The sequence below is a fragment of the Hyperoodon ampullatus genome (genome assembly GCF_949752795.1).
Source record: "Hyperoodon ampullatus genome assembly, chromosome: 15".
NCBI lineage: Eukaryota > Metazoa > Chordata > Mammalia > Artiodactyla > Ziphiidae > Hyperoodon > Hyperoodon ampullatus.
Genome location: NC_136928.1, coordinates 26,622,115 through 26,642,050, shown reverse-complemented (window position 1 = coordinate 26,642,050; position 19,936 = coordinate 26,622,115). Strand labels below are relative to the sequence as shown.

The 19,936-nt window shown below is 38.6% G+C and overlaps 1 protein-coding gene across 2 annotated transcripts in view; it reads right to left on the bottom strand.

Moving 5' to 3' along the window:
• The window catches only part of EXOC6B (exocyst complex component 6B), a gene marked incomplete at its 3' end in the record, with an annotated part of 718,627 nt that extends 707,494 nt beyond the window's left edge, over window positions 1–11,133 (bottom strand). For both annotated transcript variants that reach the window (XM_079720455.1, XM_079720456.1), the window contains exon 1: window positions 10,961–11,133. In XM_079720455.1, coding sequence (XP_079576581.1) covers window positions 10,961–11,073 — 113 coding nt within the window. In that variant the 5' untranslated portion in view covers window positions 11,074–11,133. The remainder of the gene's footprint in view (window positions 1–10,960) is intronic.
• Window positions 11,134–19,936: the final 8,803 nt, after the last annotated feature.

The following is a 19,936-nucleotide window of genomic DNA, read 5'->3' as shown; positions in this document are numbered from 1 at the left end:
AAGACAAGCAGACAACTGCATTCCCTTGACTCCCTGCAGAACTGCTTTTATTAAATTGTGCTTTGGTTATGCCATATGCTTTCACTAAAGGACAATATAAGAAACAGCCTGTCACATATTGCTGCATTTACTATATGGCTATTACAGTTACATTATACAGGGCCTTCTTTGTGAGGACATATGGGAGAAACAGTTCTCAGAACCAAGAATAGCTGCGCTTCTCCAAAGTAACTACTTTTTAAGTTTACACCATAACTCAAACAACAAAGCATATCTCATTTTTGCACTAGCTGCCGGAAAGCCTAGAGCCAAACTGATGGCCTACCTTAACAAACATAATCTTTTAACAGCTCTCACTCTTGACTTCATATTCTCTTTCCTACCTTGTTTTCCCTCGCCCCAATTTGCTCACCACCTTTGATGTATCTATTACAAGTATTTTTTTAAATCATGTAGATTTTTGGAAACCATCTAATTCCTTTCTACAAGGCAAGGGGAAAATCAGAGAAAAAGAGAGAGAAAGAGAAAACAGTCAATTGTCAACCAGAATAAGAGGGGAAGGAGACTAAGAATAACCCCAAAACAGAGTTAAGACAAAATTAATCACCCTTCAAAAAAATCAGCCAAAACGTGAAAGAAATATTAATGCTAAGTTACCCGCAATTTGAAAGAAAACATTTAACATTCCAAGGACATCTAGGAATGTAAAATATAACATAAATATAACTTACAGATACACAAATTGCTTTCTAAAACAGCCAAAATATTAAAATATTTCATTATCATTGTCTATCTCTTAACTGACCTCTCCTTACTTCAAATATTCGAACGAAGTCCATGTAACATCAGCTAGTCAGCAAACTGTCTTCTTTGTTTTCTAAATACTCCAGCAGATACTAATACACCACAAAAAAAGGCTTTACTCTTTTCCCACAGCCATAGCAAACATCTCTAAGAAATAAGCTATTAGTCACATCAGGTTGCAAGTGTTTAAACTCAGCTTTATTTTTAACTCAGTTTTTACTAACTCCTCCCCCGCCTCATTATTTTTGCTATCTCCCTCAAGCAAATATTAAATGTCATAGTTGCTCAGCATCTCAACCCAGATTAACACATTTCATAGAGAAGCTACTCACTAATTTTATTTCTTCAAGTTGTTTTCAGCTGGAAGCTTGATTTTGTATGTGATTCAATAAATTACTACATCATTAGCGAATACTAAAAACTATCAAATCCAACGATGTAAAGAATCAAAATATCTTTATTTTCCTCAATGACCTAATCAATATTCATACATATCCTATTCCAAACTAAAGCTACGTCATAAATGTCCTCTAAAATTCTAAACTGCTTCCAAACCCATACTAAATAATTGTCCTTATCAATAATTTTTTGCAACTAATTCATATACTAATTAGGTAAATGCTGGAAATTATGTAAATATGTGAATACATACCACAACATTTTAAAGTAAAGAATTTATTAAAATGTTGACATCCTCTGATTTGCTAAGAACTGTATTTGTATGTGAAGCAGCATTATCTAATAATGTTACTGCATTCCCCCAAAAAACCTTCTGATTTCAAATTATCATAGCCTCTTGGTATAAGATTTTTTTTTAATTCTTTTAAAATGTCTGTTTATTCATGTTCCTTTATAACTAAAACAATAGAAAGGCAGGTTTGAAATTTTCATTCCATAAAAAACAATAGTTTCTTTGTTTTAGTAATCACAACCCATTTTAGTTTGTACACTCCTGATGCATTTAAGCAAAGCATAATTATCAAAGGTTCTTTACTGGTGCTCCCAAATCAAAGAGAAAAATACCAACCTTATAGAAAAATAATCAAAGGACATGGACAGACAGTACACACACACACAGAGCCTTTACACATACATATGAAGGGATGTTCAGCCTCACTCATACAGTACAAATAAAAACACTGAAATACCATTTGTCATGATCATATTAGCAAAAACTCAAAAGTCTAAAACACACTTTGCTGAAAATGCTATGGAGAAATGAGCAATCTCATAGACGGCTAGAAGGAGAACAAAATGGTACAACCCCTGTAGAAAGTAATACCTACCAAAGTACAGGTACACTCATTATTTTACCCAGCAATCCCACTTCTGGGAATCGATCCTACAGATACAGTATGAAACGTACAATAAGAAATGACAGACATTCAAGATTATTCACTGCTGCATTATTTTGTCCAACAAAAGACTGGACATAACCCAAGTATACAGAAATAGGGAACTGGTTGAATAAACCATAGTATATTTACACTATGTAGCTGTAAAAACGAATAAGGGAAATCTCTGCATACTGATATGGACAGATCTCCAAAATATATTGATGAAATAATATAAAACACTAAGCTACAGAACTGCATATACAGTACACTGCTTCTTTTGTAAAAGGGGAGGAGAAAATAAAATCATATATGCCTATATTTGCATTAAAAATACAATGGAAGAATAAACAACAAACTAATAAAATGAGGAAATAGAGGGAATGGGAAAAATACTAGATTTATGGTTCACATCATTTTCTTTCCACTTTTTAAATATTTCAAACCCATACAAATAAAGATAATTTACCCATTCATATTTTATTTTCAGAATTATACTAGGCAAAATTTCCAGATGAGTTTCACCAGCACTATATATTTGATCTAATGATAACTAATAAATTCTTCAAATTCAACACAGGAATGATTGCCAAATGCTACTCTCCCATTTAATTTCCCTCTGTGACTACTAATTTTTCTATGGCTTGAATCTAATTGATCAGATAACACACCAGAATAACCTTCCACTGGAAGAGCTTCAATGAAAATTTTTGTTTATTTAGCTCAGATAAAATCAGACTTGGAGCCCATTGCTGATTGAACCAAACCAGCACTGTCTTATCAGCTACAAGAGGGCTTTTTCAGTTTTTCATTTTTCCAATTTGCTTGACAAGTCAATGAAGCTATTAAAATAAAACCTAACTTTTCTTTATCAAACCACAAAAAATTCATTATCCTATTCCATATTGTAATTTAAACTTATTTAACACTATCCACCCCCTTTTTCCCAAATGTACAAAAATTTTAACTTATTACCAAATGTTAAGCTTTATTTATACAATGTGTACTTAGATCATAACATTTTAGTCACTAAAGTTACCATACTTAAATTTGAAAAATTTTAACAATACTGCAAAAATATTTAAGAATCACAGGCATTAGAGGCCAATTATTTTAGATTACGCTTTTGATGAAGAGAAAGAGGAACTCTAAAATCATATGTAATTCCAAAAAATAAACACTTCCAACATGCCGAGGTTTTCAAGATTTTCAGCAGTTTTATTTTTTCCTCAAAAGCCTAGTCATATTTTTTAAGACAGTTAATCTACAAATCAGTTAATTAACCCCCAAATAATTAACAGTTCATGGTACAATTATTTTATTCTTCTATTCATTCAACAAATATTTATTGAGTACCAACTGTATGCCAGGCACTCTTTCAGGTTCCCAGGATACAGCAGCAAACAAAAGGAACAAAATTCCTCCCCTCCTGGAATACACATTCTAATGGAGGAGACAATTAAAAATTATATATGTCAGGCAATAGTAAGTGCCACAAAGAAAAATAAAATTCCTCCCCCTTTATTCTCTATTCTAATAAATGGCACCACCATTCACACATTTACTTAGGCCAAGAGCCTTGGAATCATGCTTGATTCCTCTCTTTCTTTAACCCCTATAACTAATCCAATATTTTGGCTCTGCTTTCAAAATATATTCGAAATCCAACTACTTCTCATCATCTCCTCCCCAACAGCTTACTGCATGCTAAAACCATCTCTTAGTTCTTATTACTGCAAATATCCCTTGACTGGTTTTCCTGTTTCTTCTCTTACTCCAATCTTCACACAGCAGCCAGAATGTTCTTTGTTTAACTTAAGTTAGAGCATGTCACTTTCCTGCTCAAAACTCTCTTGTACCTTGCCATAACACTTAGAAATAAAATCAGTCCTTTCTTAGTAACACTTAGAAATAAAATCAGTCTCTTTCTTAGTCTACACTATCTGGACCCTCACTAATTTCCTACCGTCACCTCCCATTATGCTTCTCCTGAGTCTTCACACTGTGCCTGCTGTCTGGAAGGTACTTCCCCCAGAGAGCCATATGGCTTGCTCCTTCACTCTTTTCAAATCTTTGCCAGAATAACTTTTTCTAACCACCTAGTCAAAAATAATACCCCATCATATGTAACACTAACAACTAAATAACACTATTATTTTATGTATCTATGTGTTTGTTTATTCTGTGAGTGCTCCACTAGAACGTAAGGTCCAAAAGGGCAGGGACATGTCTATTTTGTTCCCTGTTGTACCCCAGAGCCTGGAAGAGTACCTGGCACATAGAAGTTGTTCCATAAATATTTGTAGAATGATTGCATAAATTAATTCATGAATGAAGACACCAAAATAATATAGATATATAATATATAACAATGTATAAAACTGTATATGTTAACTGAAAAAGCAAGACACAACATGGTAATATTCTTCTAATGTAGTAAAATGAATATGGAAAAAGCTTAAAAGAAATATACAAATGTAAGATTGTGACAGGGTGGTAGGATTAAGTTTTTTGTTGTCTCTTCTTTTTACAAGTCATGACCTTACATTTATAAATTAAAATATAAAAATGTTATTTTTAAAAGGGAGCTACTACTAAAAAATAAGCAATTAGCAATGGGAGATCATTTCTTTCCCCTCACTGATTGTCAGGACAGAGTATATCAGTCACCTGAACTGCCTTTCTAAAATTGTTTCCCATCTCCTCCTCCATTCTCCAGTCTATATATCAAAGTAACCACTTCCAGGGCCTGATTATTGATGAATATTATATCCCTCAGCTGTATGAGTGGAAGGGAAAAAAAAAAGTCAAGAACCACTCCAAACACTGAGTTTTGTAATTAACATAACTCCAAAAACAGAAATACCTAAGTCCACATAGCAAACTCAAGGGTAAAAGGCAGATGATTCACATTATCGGAGTTACTACTACCTAGCAGGTACAGTGAAGAACGCTTTATCTCCTTTTTTTTTTTTTTTGATACTGTTCCTGCAACGTAGGTGGTATAATCCCCATTTTAAAGATGAGAAAAATTTGCCTACTAGGGTGGTAAACTGCTTATAAAAACAATTAATTAATTGTTTAAAGAGGCCCATGCGGTGACCAATAATGAGAGAGTGTCGTAAACCAAGGATTATGATTAACTGGTTTCTGTACAATTTAGGTAACGAGGGAGGGCAGAGGATGGAAAACAAAGCCATGTGGCCAAAGGCACAGAAGTAGTAAGTGGGGAAGCCAGTTCCCCATATTTATCAAATGACACTGAGCAAAACAGCTTTTGAAAATATTCCCCATATTTCTTTTCTGTAAGAGGCAGCTTTACACACAACTTAATTAAATAAGCAAGAGAGAAAATTGTTACCGCACCAAGAACACAGCTTTTTAACATTAAAATACATAAAGCAAAGGTCTAAAAGGAAATGCACCAAAACAGCAGCAGTGTTATATAGGAGTGTAAGTAATTCTTAATATAGCTTCCAAAATTTTTATAATGTTGACATAATAGCTTTTTTAATGTTTCAACAGCGAAAAAGATCAAATAGATAAGATTCTTTCATTAATACACCTTATGTTAATCTTAAAGCTAAGCAGTATAACACAAAACCATTCCATGAAGTAAGACAAGAATCAGTCCCTAAAGTAAACTGCTTTACCAAGATCAAATATAGCAATCACATCATTCTTATAACACAAGAACCTCAGAAATGGAAGGCAGCAATTAAGCTAAAAAAGAGAAAACCTTTATCTGAAAACATTAGAGCAAACTTCTTCCCAGGTGAGAGCACTCAACAAGGGAGGTCAAGCTTAACAGCAAAGTCAAACAAACACAAATACAGGGTCTTGAAGGTTACATTTCTGCTACAAATAAGGAATATAAATTTAATGGTAAAAAGAACAAGATAAATCAACCAGAAATATATCTGGGTAAGAAAAATGGCAATCAACAAATGATGCTAGAACTGCATATCAACATGTAAAAGAATGAAACTGAACACCCTTCCTTACACTATAGGCAAAAATTAACTCAAAATGGATCACAGACCTTAATGTAAAGATAAAATTATACAACTCAGGAAAAAAACAGGAGGAAATCTTCATAATCTTGGGTAAAGCAAAGGCTTCCTAGATACAACACCAAAAGCACAAGCAAAAAAATAAAAACTAGATATACTGGACTTACATCAAAATTTAACGTTTGTGCAACAAGGAAAATGAAAAAACAAACCAAAAGAATGGAAGAAAGTATTTGCAAATCCTATTCCTGGTAAGAGACATATCCAGAATATATAAAGAACTCTTACAACTCAATAATAAAAAGACAACCCAAGTAAAAACTGAGCAAAGGATCTCAATACACATTGCTCCCAAAAAGATAAATAAATAATAAGCACATGAAAACATTAACCATTAGGGAAATGCAAATCAAAACGACAGTGAGACGCAACTTCGTATCCACTAGGATGGCTAAAATATAAAAGATACTAACAAGTGGGCTTCCCTGGTGGCGCAGTGGTTGAGAGTCCGCCTGCCAATGCAGGGGGCGCGGGTTTGTGCCCCGGTCCGGGAGGATCCCACATGCCGCGGAGCGGCTAGGCCCGTGAGCCATGGCCGCTAAGCCTGCGCGTCCGGAGCCTGTGCTCCGCAGCGGGAGAGGCCACGGCAGTGGGAGGCCGGCGTACCGCAAAAAAAAAAAAAAAAGAAAAAAGAAAGATACTAACAAGTGCTGACAAGGATATGAAGAAACTGGAACACTTACACATTGCTGGCAGGAATGCAAAACGGTACAGACATTGTGTTAAACAGTCTGGCAGTTCCTCAAAACGTTGTATGATTCCATTTATACAAAGTGAACAGAATAGGCAAACCCATAAAGACAGAAAGTAGTGAGGGCCTTGGGAAGGGGGACAGAATGAAGAGTGGCTGCTAATGGGTATGGGGTTTCTTTTGGGGGTGATGAAAACGTTCTAAAATTAGACTGTGGTGACTGTTAACACAACTCTGTGAATAAACTAAAAAAACACTGAATTGTATAGTTTAAATGGGTGAACTGTACGGGATATGAATTATATCCCAATAAAGCTACTGTTTTAAAGGCAATGTATTTCACTGTTAAATTTTTTTTTTTTTTTTTTTTTTTTTTTTTTTTTTTTTTTGCATTACGTGGGCTTCTCACTGCTGTGGCCTCTCCCGTTGCGGAGCACAGGCTCTGGACGCGCAGGCCCAGCAGCCATGGCTCACGGGCCTAGCCGCTCCGCGGCATGTGGGATCTTCCCAGACCGGGGCACGAACCCGTGTCCCCTGCATCGGCAGGCGGACTCTCAACCACTGCGCCACCAGGGAAGCCCTTCACTGTTAAATTTAAAAGTCTGTTTTAAAGTCTTAAATAGCAATTAAAACTGAATGTTAATTGCTAGCACCCAGAGAACAAAGTGAGGAAATGGCTTATTCTGAATAACTGATGTGAAAGAAGACTAGAGATATGTAAACGTGATTTGAAAAATGGAAATATGAAGCTATTGTTCGTGAGTGATTTGTGATCACTATTTTAGTATTAGCACTACAAGGCAAGAATCAATATTATTTTAAAAACAAGACATGCCCTAACATCTTATGGGCCTCTTTATTCATCTGCAAAATCAGGACTTGTAGTTAACAAAATAATTTTTGAGATGAAGACAGAGAAGAAAGAGATGGCTGCTTTCCCAAAAGAATTTGCTAGGCAACAGCCTCTATATGCATGGATAAGCTTGGGACTTTCAGAATTACAGTAAGTAAGGAAAGGCACTCCTTATGATACATGGGAATCAACTAACATTGCATTTACTCTTAAAGCTTAAATCAGGTTAGTTATATAATGAAAAAGTCAAGCCACTGTGGCTCCTCAAACAAAAAGGGATAAAACTGGAAGAATAATTTGGTACCACAAATTATTATTATCTAGTTCCTCTTCACTTACAAAACCTGTCTCAGGAACAGCTAAGAACCCGGTGCCTTAAAAATGCTACCTCAGAAGAAACAGGAAAGACTATGAAGAGGGATAGATTTTGAGATTTACAGTTAAGAGTAAAGTTAGGGAAGAGAGCCTACTGCCTTTATCAAACCTGTTTAATAACTGTGATGGAAAACCAGGAGATAATGATTATGGAAGTGCACCCAGGGTAAAGCATGAGATGTGAAACATCAAGTCTGTGCATGCTGCTGCCTCTGAATGGAATAAGGAAGAAAGATGAGATCATCCCCTGTGAATATGGGAAGAACAAGCTAGACTAAAGACAAAGACAGTGAATATTACTTGTATTATAGGATGTTCTAGTGATTGAATCTTGGGTCCGATAGTAAGATTTAGGGTTATCCACCAAAGACCAGACGAGGCCAAAAATGAAAAGCCCCTAATCATGATAAAAGGGAGTCAGGAAAAGCAACTAAAGGTAGTAGGATAGTGCAGCGGTTTTCAAAACTTTTTTTTTTTTTTTTTTACCATGTCCCCTTAGGACAAAAGATCCCTAGTCCATCTAACCCCAACAAAACCTGACTTTCCAGTGAAAAAAGAACTCAGTGATACCAGTGAGGCAAATCTGCGGGAGAATGGGTAACATATTTTAAACATAACATGTATACTTCTTCAGACAAGATAATGGAAAATTACAGGCCAAAATTCAGTTGAACAAATATGCATTACTATTCAGTGGAGAGCTAACATAATAAATCACAACAAACTAAATTGATAACACTAAATTAAGCCATTTATCCGATAAACGAAGAACAACAGCAATTAAAAACCGCAACCAACTCAAGACAACATTGATGGTATTCTGATGAAGAATCCTTCCTAAAAACTCTGGTAATCCCAACTGTTCCAGCAGGAGCTTTGCTTGGCTGCCAACTATATAGCTCAGCAGCCAAATTTCTTAGTAAAATACTGAAACAGCATCCTCAGTAACTCTAATAACATTTTGTTTCATGGAAACCAAATCTTAATAACCATTAATAATGTACACAGAATACCAGTAAGTAGTCCCTAGTCTTTATAAACGTAAAGATAATGAAATGCGGGTCATTCACCCTTAAGAACTCAAGAAAAGGTGAAAAGAGAGGAGCATGACAGTCATGATCATAATGCAGTAAGGGACAAAAAGCAAACTACTAAGGATGGTCATGTCCCATGTCCAGGGATGGCACTGGTTACACTGTGCTAACAATATGCCCTGGAGAAGGACGCTGTGCAGGTGGAAATGAGGAGTCCTAGTCTCCAGCCCGCCCCTCCTTCAAACACTTTCATGAGGCAACTCTCCTATGAAAAAACAAGCAGTGAGTACTAACTTTTTTGAAGGGAGGAACAGCGACCCAAGACTGTACAAGGTGGGTAAGATAATTCTCTCTGTTGGCTGCATGGAGATCAGAAGGTGCCACAGGAAGGACGAAGATAAGCTAGTTCTAGGGCACTAATAAACTGAGGGGAAAGAAAAAGGTATTTTGAAATTGCGCCTGGTGAGTAATTACCATAAAGTACTGGTAGATGGTGATCCCCAACTGAGGCAGAAAAACAGAGATTAAGAATGCAGACTCTGGGGGGCTTCCCTGATGGCGCAGTGGTTGAGAATCTGCCTGCTAATGCAGGGGACACGGGTTCGAGCCCTGGTCTGAGAGGATCCCACATGCCGCGGAGCAACTAGGCCCGTGAGCCACGACTACTGAGCCTGCGCGTCTGGAGCCTGTGCTCCGCAACAAGAGGCCGCGATAGTGAGAGGCCCGCGCACCGCGATGAAGAGTGGCCCCTGCTTGCCACAACTAGAGAAAGCCCTCGCACAGAAACGAAGACGCAACACAGCAAAAATAAATTAATTAATTAATAAAAACTCCTAAAAAAAAAAAAAAAAAGAATGCAGACTCTGGATCCAGAATGCGTGAGCAGGAATCATGACTCTCCTACTTTATTTTCTCTGTGACCTTGGGCAAGTCACTTAACCTCTCTGTGCTTCATCTGTAAAATGAGGGCAATAATAGTACCTGCCTAATAGGGCTGTTGTGCGGTTTGAATAAGTTATACTTGTAAATCGCTTAATAAATGTCTTGCACTTTACATAGTAAGTGGTACCTAAGTTTTGTTAAATAAGTTGAGGTGGGTGGCGGCTTGTTTTGACAACTCCAAATAAAATGGGGGTGTGTGGGCAAAGTAATGGTCACAGGGAACGGAGGGGAGATAACGTCTCTTCGGTGAGGAGTACCAGGAGGCTTCACATTTGGGGAGGTCGTCCTCCTGACAGGGCTCAGCGAGCACCCGCTCACAGGAGAGGCTGAAGGAAACTTCCCTCCTTCCAGGCCTAGGATTTTCAAAAACTCGATTCTGAGAAGTGGTTGTGATTCTGAGGCAAGAGTTTAATTTCCGAGCAAGAGACCGTGGGGTGAATTCTGTTTTGCCTGAAGAGCAGGTCTTGGGTCTAGGGCAGGACGGGGTTTGGGTCGGAGACAGAAGAGTGATGTCCTCAGGGGGAAGCTCTGCTAAAAGCCACCACCTGCCGGGCGCGCTCCCGCTGCCCGCGCCGGTCTAGCCTCGGAGGGAGAACGACGGCTGCCCCAGCCCCGAGGGAGGCAGGAGCCTACAGAGTAACGGGGCTGCCGGCGCCGACGGTCGGGAAGGGACCCCACGGCGGGACTGCGGAGGGGGACCCGCCTCACCGAGGGTGGAGGTCGCTCGCCTGGCTCTCCGAAGGGAGGGGCCGGCGCTGGCCCTGCGGGTGGCCGGCCGGGCGCACAGCCCCGAGGGAGCCTGCCCCCGAGTCCCGCCCGTGCCCGCCCATCTGTGGCCCCGGTACCCAGGGTACCTGAGCGTGGGCCCGATGCAGGCCGTGTCGGTGCTCTCGATCTCTCGGAGGATCCGCTCGTGCTCCGCCGCTGTCTCCAGGCTCTCCGCCTCCGCCATCTTACCCCGCTCCATAGACTGGGGGTGCCCGGCAGCGTTTGCCCTCCTTCAGCTCGGCTCACCTTTCGCTCGCTCGCGCTCTCTCTCTCTCCCTCTCTCTCTCCCTCTCTCTCGCGCTCTCTCTCTCTCTCTCTCTCCTCTCTCTCACCCCAGTCTCCACAGCCTCCTGAGCCTCCTGCTACCCACAGGACGACCCCTCCCTCACATGCGGCACGCCCCCTAGCGTCCCCACGTCCGCAGACGTTCCGCACAATGCCCGCTGGGATTGTAGTTCTCTGGGAGATGGGGCTCCACAAGTTATCCCTAGAATCCGCAAACACGTGTTAAAAGCTCCACTATAAGGCAGGAGCAGTTAACGACTTCATATGCAACGGAGATTAAGTCCGGCAATGGCACTTAACCTACAAATTCTTAAGACCCTTGCCTCAAAGTACAAAAGCCTCTATAGGCACGAATATTAAGAAAGGACTAACTAGGTTTCTGCGGACAGCGATCTTACAAGTTAACAGGGAGGAAAAGCTCAAAACTGAGAAACCCGAAACTAAGAGATAAGGCATAATGTACCTGTAAGCCAGTTCAGAGAATCGAGCACAGTGATCACTTCTGGCTGCAAAGGATTCATTGAGAAACTAAGCCTGAACATTTTTAAAAGATGTGATTGGAAGGTGTGAGGAGCACCCAGAAAGCCAACAAAAACTTCATTTGCACTGGTGTGTAGAGAAGTAGTAGCAAGAGATGGGGCTGGAAAAGCATCTTGGAAAAGGAATACCGGGAAGAGAAATTTGTACTTTATTCTAATGGCTCCACTGGTCCAACAACCAACTGCATCAAAAGCACTTTGGATCCTTTTTTTTAATACAGACCAAAGGTCCTACATATGGACATTCTTATCCAGGCATCTGCATTTCATAAATTCACCAGATTAGAATTTTTAAATCATATTTATTGATCACTGCTTGAGTTTTAATATATAACACAATGACTGGGAATCCACTGAAGGTTTTTAAGAAGAGTAGTGACACAAACCAAATCTTGGTCTTAGGAAACTTGATCTAAAGCAAGTGTGCAAGGTGGACAGAAATAGAAAATTTGGAGACAGGAAAATGCTATAGAAAATGTTAAGGCCTAAACCAAGGAAGTGGCAATGAGAATGAAAAAGAATGGACAAGTAGGAAAAACGTTGTAAAAGCAGAATTGGCATGATTTACTAGGTATGGGGAAGGAGGATGTTGGGTATTACTCCAAGGTTTGGAGCAGAGTAGCTGGGAAAATGGTGCCATCAACAAAAAAAGGCACATAAGAACCAAACTGGAAGTTGAGGCTAAATAATTTATGCCATGGATAATTATGCAATCATTAAGGAGAAAGAGAAAAGACTCTATATTCAGATATGAAACTGTCTTCAAATTGTAGGGTTGAGTGAAAAAAAATGCATGAAACAGTATATAGAGCATGTTTTCATTTAGAAAAAAATATTCAAGCAACCTAAGTGTCCATCAGCAGATGAATGGATAAAGAAGATGTGGTACACACACACACACACACACACACACACACACACACACACACACAATGGAATACTACTCAGCCATAAAAAAGAATGAAATGTTGCCATTAGCAACAGCTTGGATGGTAGACCTGGAGGGTATTATGCTAAGTGAAATAAGTCAGACAGAGAAAGACAAATACTGTATGATATCACTTATATGTGGAATCTAAAAAATAAAATAACTAGTGAATACAAGAAAAAAGAAACAGACTCACAGATATAGAGAACAAACTAGTGGTTACAAGTTGGGAGAGGGAAGTGGGGAGGGGCAAGATGGGGGAGGGGATTAAGAGGTACAAACTACTATGTATAAAATGAATAAGATACAAGGATATATTGTACAGCACAGGGAATATAACCAAAATTTTATAATAACTATAAATGGGATATAACCTTTAAAAATTGTGAATCACTTTGTTGTACACCTGAAACTTATACAATATTGTACATCAACTATACTTCAGGAAAAAGAGAAAAGGAGATAAACAACAAGGTCATACTATATAGCACAGAGTACTATATTCAATATCCTATGATAAACCATAATGGAAAAGAATATTTTAAAAAAGAATGTAGGAGCTTCCCTGGTGGCGCAGTGGTTGGGAGTCTGCCTGCCAATGCAGGGGACATGGGTTCGAGCCCTGGCTCGGAAGGATCCCACATGCCACGGAGCAGCTGAGCCCACGTGCCACAACTACTGAAGCCTGCACGCCTGGGGCCTGTGCTCCACAGCAGGAGAGGCCACGACAGTGAGAGGCCCGCGCACTGCAACGAAGAGTGGCCCCCACTCGCCGCAACTAGAGGAAGCCCACGCACAGCAATCAGTACCCAATACAGCCATAAATAAATAAATAAATTTATTTTTAAAAAAAAAAAGAATGCATATATGCTGTACAGCAGTAATTAACACAACATTGTAAATCAACTATATTTCAAGGAAAAAATGCAAGTGGGATTGATTGTAGAATCTTTTTGTTTGGTTGAATAAAAAACTGAACAGATATATTTGATGAAAAAAAAAAAGAAAAAAACCAAAAAGAATACTGTATCGCATAATTGAAAGTAGCTAATTGACTAGATCTTAAAAATTCTCGCCACAAGAAAAGAAGTTCTGTAACTATGTATGGTGATGGATGTTAACTACACTTATTTCACAACACATACAAATATCAAATCATTATGTTGTACACCAGAAATTACTAATGTTGTATGTCATTCATACCTCAATTAAAAAATCACGGGACTTCCCTAGTGGTCCAGAGGTTAAGACTCCACACTCCCAATGCCAGGGGCCCAGTTCGATCCCTGGTCAGGGAACTAGATCCCGCATGCCTCAACTAAGAGCCCGCATGCTGCAACTAAAGATCCTGCATACCACAACTAAAGATCCCACACACCACAATGAAGATCCCAAGTGCCACAACTAAGACCCAGGGCAGCCAAATAAATAAATAAATAAATAAATATTTCTTTTAAAATCACAAAGAAAAAATTCATATATATGCCTATATATACATAAAATACTACACAGATAGAATATTTCTGAAAGGATATCCAAGGAACTGTCAACAGTAGTGGCAGCCAGGAGAGAGATTGGGAGGAAGGGACCTGAAGTGGGAGGAAGGGACCTGAAGTAGGAGGAAGATAATTTTTACTATGTATGCACTTTTGGAATTCTTTCCCTCATGTATGTACTGCTTTTTTTAAAAAAAAAATTGTAGTTATTAATTAAAAACACATTTTAGGGGTTCCCTGGTGGCGCAGTGGTTGAGGGTCCGCCTGCCGATTCAGGGGACACGGGTTTGTGCCCCGGTCCGGGAAGATCCCACATGCCGTGGAGCGGCTGGGCCCGTGGGCCATGGCCGCTGAGCCTGCGCGTCTGGAGCCTGTGCTCCGCAACGGGAGAGGCCACAACAGTGAGAGGCCTGCGTAACACACACACAAAAAAACACATTTTAAAAATAAACCGGTAGTGAGGAGAATGGGTTATAAGTCCTGGTTTGCAAGGAACTGAGCAAGTGGCTAAACCTGTCTGTTTCTAGATAATTTCTGGCTGTCCTCACCTTGTTTCATTACTCATGCTTAAACAATTTCAGACAGACGTAGGAGAGGTAGAGAGAGTATGGAGCCTTCCATATTTTTAAAGACCTCTTGAAATATATGAGAGAAGATCCCTTCAATCACCAATTTTAGCGTCTCACTCAGCAAAAAGCTTTTTTTTTTTTTTTTTTTGTGGTACGCGGGCCTCCCACTGTTGTGGCCTCTCCCGTTGCGGAGCACAGGCTCCGGATGCGCAGGCTCAGCAGCCATGGCTCACGGGCCCAGCCGCTCCGCGGCATATGGGATCCTCCCAGACCGGGGCACGAACCCGCATCCCCTGCATCGGCAGGCGGACTCTCAACCACTGCGCCACCAGGGAGGCCCCAGCAAAAAGCTTTTTGTATGTACATCACAGGAAGAAGATGGGTATGTAGACCAGAAATGTATAGTACTGGTTAAACTAGCTTCTGCCACTGTCAGCAGCGTTTTTTTTAGCCCCCTCAGAGGCCAGAGATCTGACATGAGCTCTTACCAGCAAGGGTGTGTGAGTTTGGAGTGACTAGTGTAGGAAACTCCAATGAAGATGGCCTAACATGAATGCCCTCTAAATAGAATGTCAGGTCAGTGTGGAATGACCAGAAGAGTACTAACTAGACTAAGAGTTGGGGCCCTTTAGTTCAGTTCCAGTTTAGTAGTTAAAATGTAATGGGCACTTTCTGGTGCCAAACACGATACAGAAAGTAAGCACTTCCTATTCACCATTAAGTCCTTACAACAATCCTTTGCTATAGATATTATATATCTCATTTTACACATGAGAAAGCTGAGAGATTAGGTAATACCTCAAGCCTCACAGTGAAAGTGATCACACTGATATTCAAACTCAAGTCAATCTCATTCCAAACTCTATTTCCTGACCATTCAACCATACTGTCTCACCCACCCCCTCCATTGCCACGCATTTATTGTGTGAACTTAAGCAAATCATTCTGCCTCTCTGCATCTGCTTCCACATTAGTATAATGGATTGTATCATTTCTCGGACCCCTTCCAAATCACTTTGAAGCCCTCTTCAAAGAACTACCTCTTTCCCCTTATTCACTTTAAATGAACCGATTTTTCGTCTCCTGCCTCAGTAGATTTACAGACTCTCAATACTCTGCACTGCCACGTTTAAACTGTTCTTCTGACCCCCTAATTTCTCAACCCTCCTGATGAAGTAGGGCACCAGGTTGAGCTGTGGTCATGCTCCTCAGGAATTTAACCACTTGGCTCACAGATTCCCTATCCACCTCATTCTCTGCCATCATCCTGAGGCACTTCAACATCAACACGGATAACCCACCCAATACCTTGACTTCATGGATCCCAACTATGCCAACCATGTTCCTCATGCCACATAGGCAATGCATTCACAGCCTCACTTTTTCCTTTAAATTCTATTAACATTGCTCTATCAGCAAGACTACAAGCTCTGAAATTCCTCTCTGTGCCCCCTTTCCATCCACCTCTTCCTCTGCCTAATTTCCATGGGGCCTACACATTACTCTAATCCTTGTCTTCATTTCTGATTTTTATAAAATCTGTTGGCATTTTTCCCTTCTATCCTGAATTTTCTTCTATCCAAGCTTCCAATTCAGAGAGATCTGAGTTTGATCCCTGGCTTCTCCATTAATCAGCAGGTGAGTTTGAGTAAGTTATGTGGCTTCCATAAGCTACAGTTTTCTCAGGTATAAAATAGAGTTTATAATATCTACCTTAGGCATTTGTAAGTATTAAGAATACTTAATGTAAGGGGCCCAGCACAGGGCTTGGCAGAATAAATGTTAGAAGCTACTCACCCCATGTTTCCATACTTCCATGAGCCACCAATTTGACTAAACCATTTCTAAATCTTTAGCTTCCTTTAACATCTTGATCTTCATCATACCAACACTGTCAATTCCTCCCCCTTCTACTGTCATGGGGACAAAAGGTTGTGACCATGGCAACTAGCACCACAGCACATTTGTGTTGCTCAGTATCATTTGGACCCTCAAGGCTGTTCAACCATCCTTTGACTTCTATTTCTGCTCACAGCACCCATTTATAATCCTTTCTTCTCTACTTAAAATCCTAGACCTGCTTCTATCCTTCTTGCTCTTAGAAAAGGCATTTGCCTCCCACTTCACTGAAATGACCACCATTCATTATGAAAACTTCAACTTCCCTACTGTTCACCATCTTTTCATCCAACTCCTCCTCATCTCCTGTGTAAGAGAAATGAGAATCACTGTCACCTGCTGAAGTCAACTTCTCCTCTGGGAAAAGTTCCCACAACTATTTACCTTCCCTCTTACAGCTTCAGATGTTCCTTCTTTTCTTTACCTTGATCAGTAAACATATGCTTGAGTCTTTCCAAATAAAAATCTCTCCTTTCAAACTGGATAACCAAATGCAGAAGAATGAAATTGGACCCTTATCTTACATCAGACACAAAAATTGACTCAAGATGGATTGAAGACCTAAAGGTAAGACTAGAAACTGTAAAACTACTAGAAGAAAACACAGAGTAATTGGTCTTCGTAACAATTTTTTTTTGGATGTGATGCCAAAAGTGCAAGCAAAACAAGCAAAAATAAACTAGTGGGACTACATCAAACTAAAAAGCCTCTGCCCAGAAAAAAAAAAAGCAGAATAAAAACAAAAACAAAACTATCATTGAAATGAAAAGGTAACATACCAAATGGTAGAAAATATTTGCAAATCATATATCTGATAAGGGGTTAATATCCAAAATAAAGAACTCATACAACTCAATAACAAAAAACAAACAAACAAACAATAAAAAAAATTGAAAAATGGGCAGATCTGAGTAGACATCTTTTCTTTTTTTCTTCCAGTTTTATTGAGATATAATGGACATACAACACTATAAGTTGAAGGTGTACAGCACAATAATTTAATTTACATTCATCATGAAATGATTACCACAATAAGATTAGTGAATATCCATCATACCATATAGATACAAAATTAAAGACATAAGAAAAAAACTTTTTTCTTACGATGAGAACTCTTGGATTTACTCTCTTAACAACTTTCATATATAACATACAGCAATGTTAATTACATTTATTATGTTTTACATTACATATCTTTTACTTGTTTATCTTATAACTGGAAGTTTGTATTATTTGACAACTTTCATCCAATTCCCCCTCCCCCTATCCCCTGCTTTTGGTAACCACATATCTGATCCCCTTTAATATGAGTTTGTTTGATTGGTTGGTTTTGAAGTATAATTGAGTTACAACACTATGTTAGTTCCTGTTTAACAACATAGTGATTTGGTGTTTTTATACTTTTCAAAATGATCACAACAGTAAGTCTAGTTGCACTATGTCATTATAAAAATATACTAAAATTATTGGCTATATTCCCCACACTGTACATTTTATACCTGTGACTCATTTATTTTGAAGCTGGAAGTTTGTACCTCTTAATCTCCCTCACCTATTTCTTTCCTCCCCCATACACCTCCCCTCCGGTAGCAAAATGTTTCTTCTCTGTATCTATGAGTCCATTTCTGTTTTCTTATGTTTGTGCATCTGTTTTATTTTTCAGATTCCACATATAAGTAAAATCATACAGTATTTGTCTTTGTCTGACCTATGTCATTTAGCATAATACTCTAGGTCCATCCATGTTGTCACAAATAGCAAGATTTCATTCTATTTTATTATATATATGTGTGTGTCTTTTTTATTATATATATATATATATACATATATACATATATACATATATATATATATATATATATATATATATATATATATATACACACCACATCTTCTTTATCCATTCATCCATTCATGGGTACATGGGTTTCTGCCACATCTTGGCTATTGTAAATAATGCTGCAATGAACATAGGTGTGCATATAACTTTTCTAATCACTGTTTTTGTTTTCTTCAGATAAATACCCAGGAGTGAAATTGCTATTTTTTGAGGAATCTCCATACTGTTTTGCACAGTGGCTGTACCGATTTACATTCCCACCAGAGTGTACAATGGTTCTCTTTTCTCCACATCATTGCCAACACATGTTATTTCTTGTCTTTTTGATAATAGCCATTCCGACAAGTGTGAAGTGATATTTCATTTGTGGTTTTGATTTGGATTTCCTTGATGACTAGTGATGTTCACCATTTTTTCATGTGCCTGTTGGCCATGTGCCATCTGTATGTCTTCTTTGGAAAAATGTCTCTTCAGATCCTCTGCACATTTTTTAATCCAGTTGTTTGTTCTTTTGATGTTGACTTATATGAGTTTCTTGTATATTTTGGATATTAACCCCTTATTTAATATACCTTTTGCAAATATCTTCTCCCATTCAGTAGGTGGTCTTTTGGGTTTTTTGATAGTTTTCTTTGCTATGCAAAAGTTTTTTAGTCCCACTTGTTTTTTTCTTTTTTGGTTTGTTTTTTTTTTTTTGGCTTTGAGTCCCTTGCCTGAAGAGACATATCAGAAAAATATTAGTAAGCTGTCAAAGGGAGTACTGCCTATGTTTTTTCTTCTAGACGTTTTATGGTTTCAGGTCTTACATTTAAGTCTTTAATCCATTTTGAATTTATTTTTGTTCATGGTATGAGAGAGTAGTCCAGTTTGATTCTTTTGCATGTAGCTGTCCAGTTTTCCCAAAACCATTTATTAAAGAGGATGTCATTTACCCATTGTATATTCTTTCATCCTCGATTGTAGGTTAATTGCCCATATAACTTTGGGCTCATTTCTGGGCTCTCTTTTCAGTTCCATTGATCTGTGTGCTTGCTTTTGTGCCAGTACCATATGGTTTTGATGACTGCAGCTTTGTAGTATAGTTTAAAATCAGGAGCATGATATCTCCAGCTTTGTTCTTCTTTCTCAAGATTGTTTTGGCTATTTGGGGTCCTTTGTGTTTCCATACAAATTTTAGAATTATTTCTAGTTCTGTGAAAAATGCTGTTGGTATTTTGATAGGGATTGCATTGAATCTGTAGATTGTCTTGGGTAGTACAGTCATTTTAGCATTATTAAGTATTCCAATCCATGAACATGATATATCTTTTTATCAGTTTGTGTTGTCTTCAATTTCTTTCACCAGTGTCCTACAGTTTTTTGAGTGCAGGTCTTTTACTACCTTAGTTAGATTTATTCCTAGGTATTTTATTCTTTGTGATGCAATTCTAAAAGAGACTGCTTTCTTAATTTTCCTTTCCGATAGTTTGTTGTTAGTGTATAGACACACAACAGATTTCTGTATAT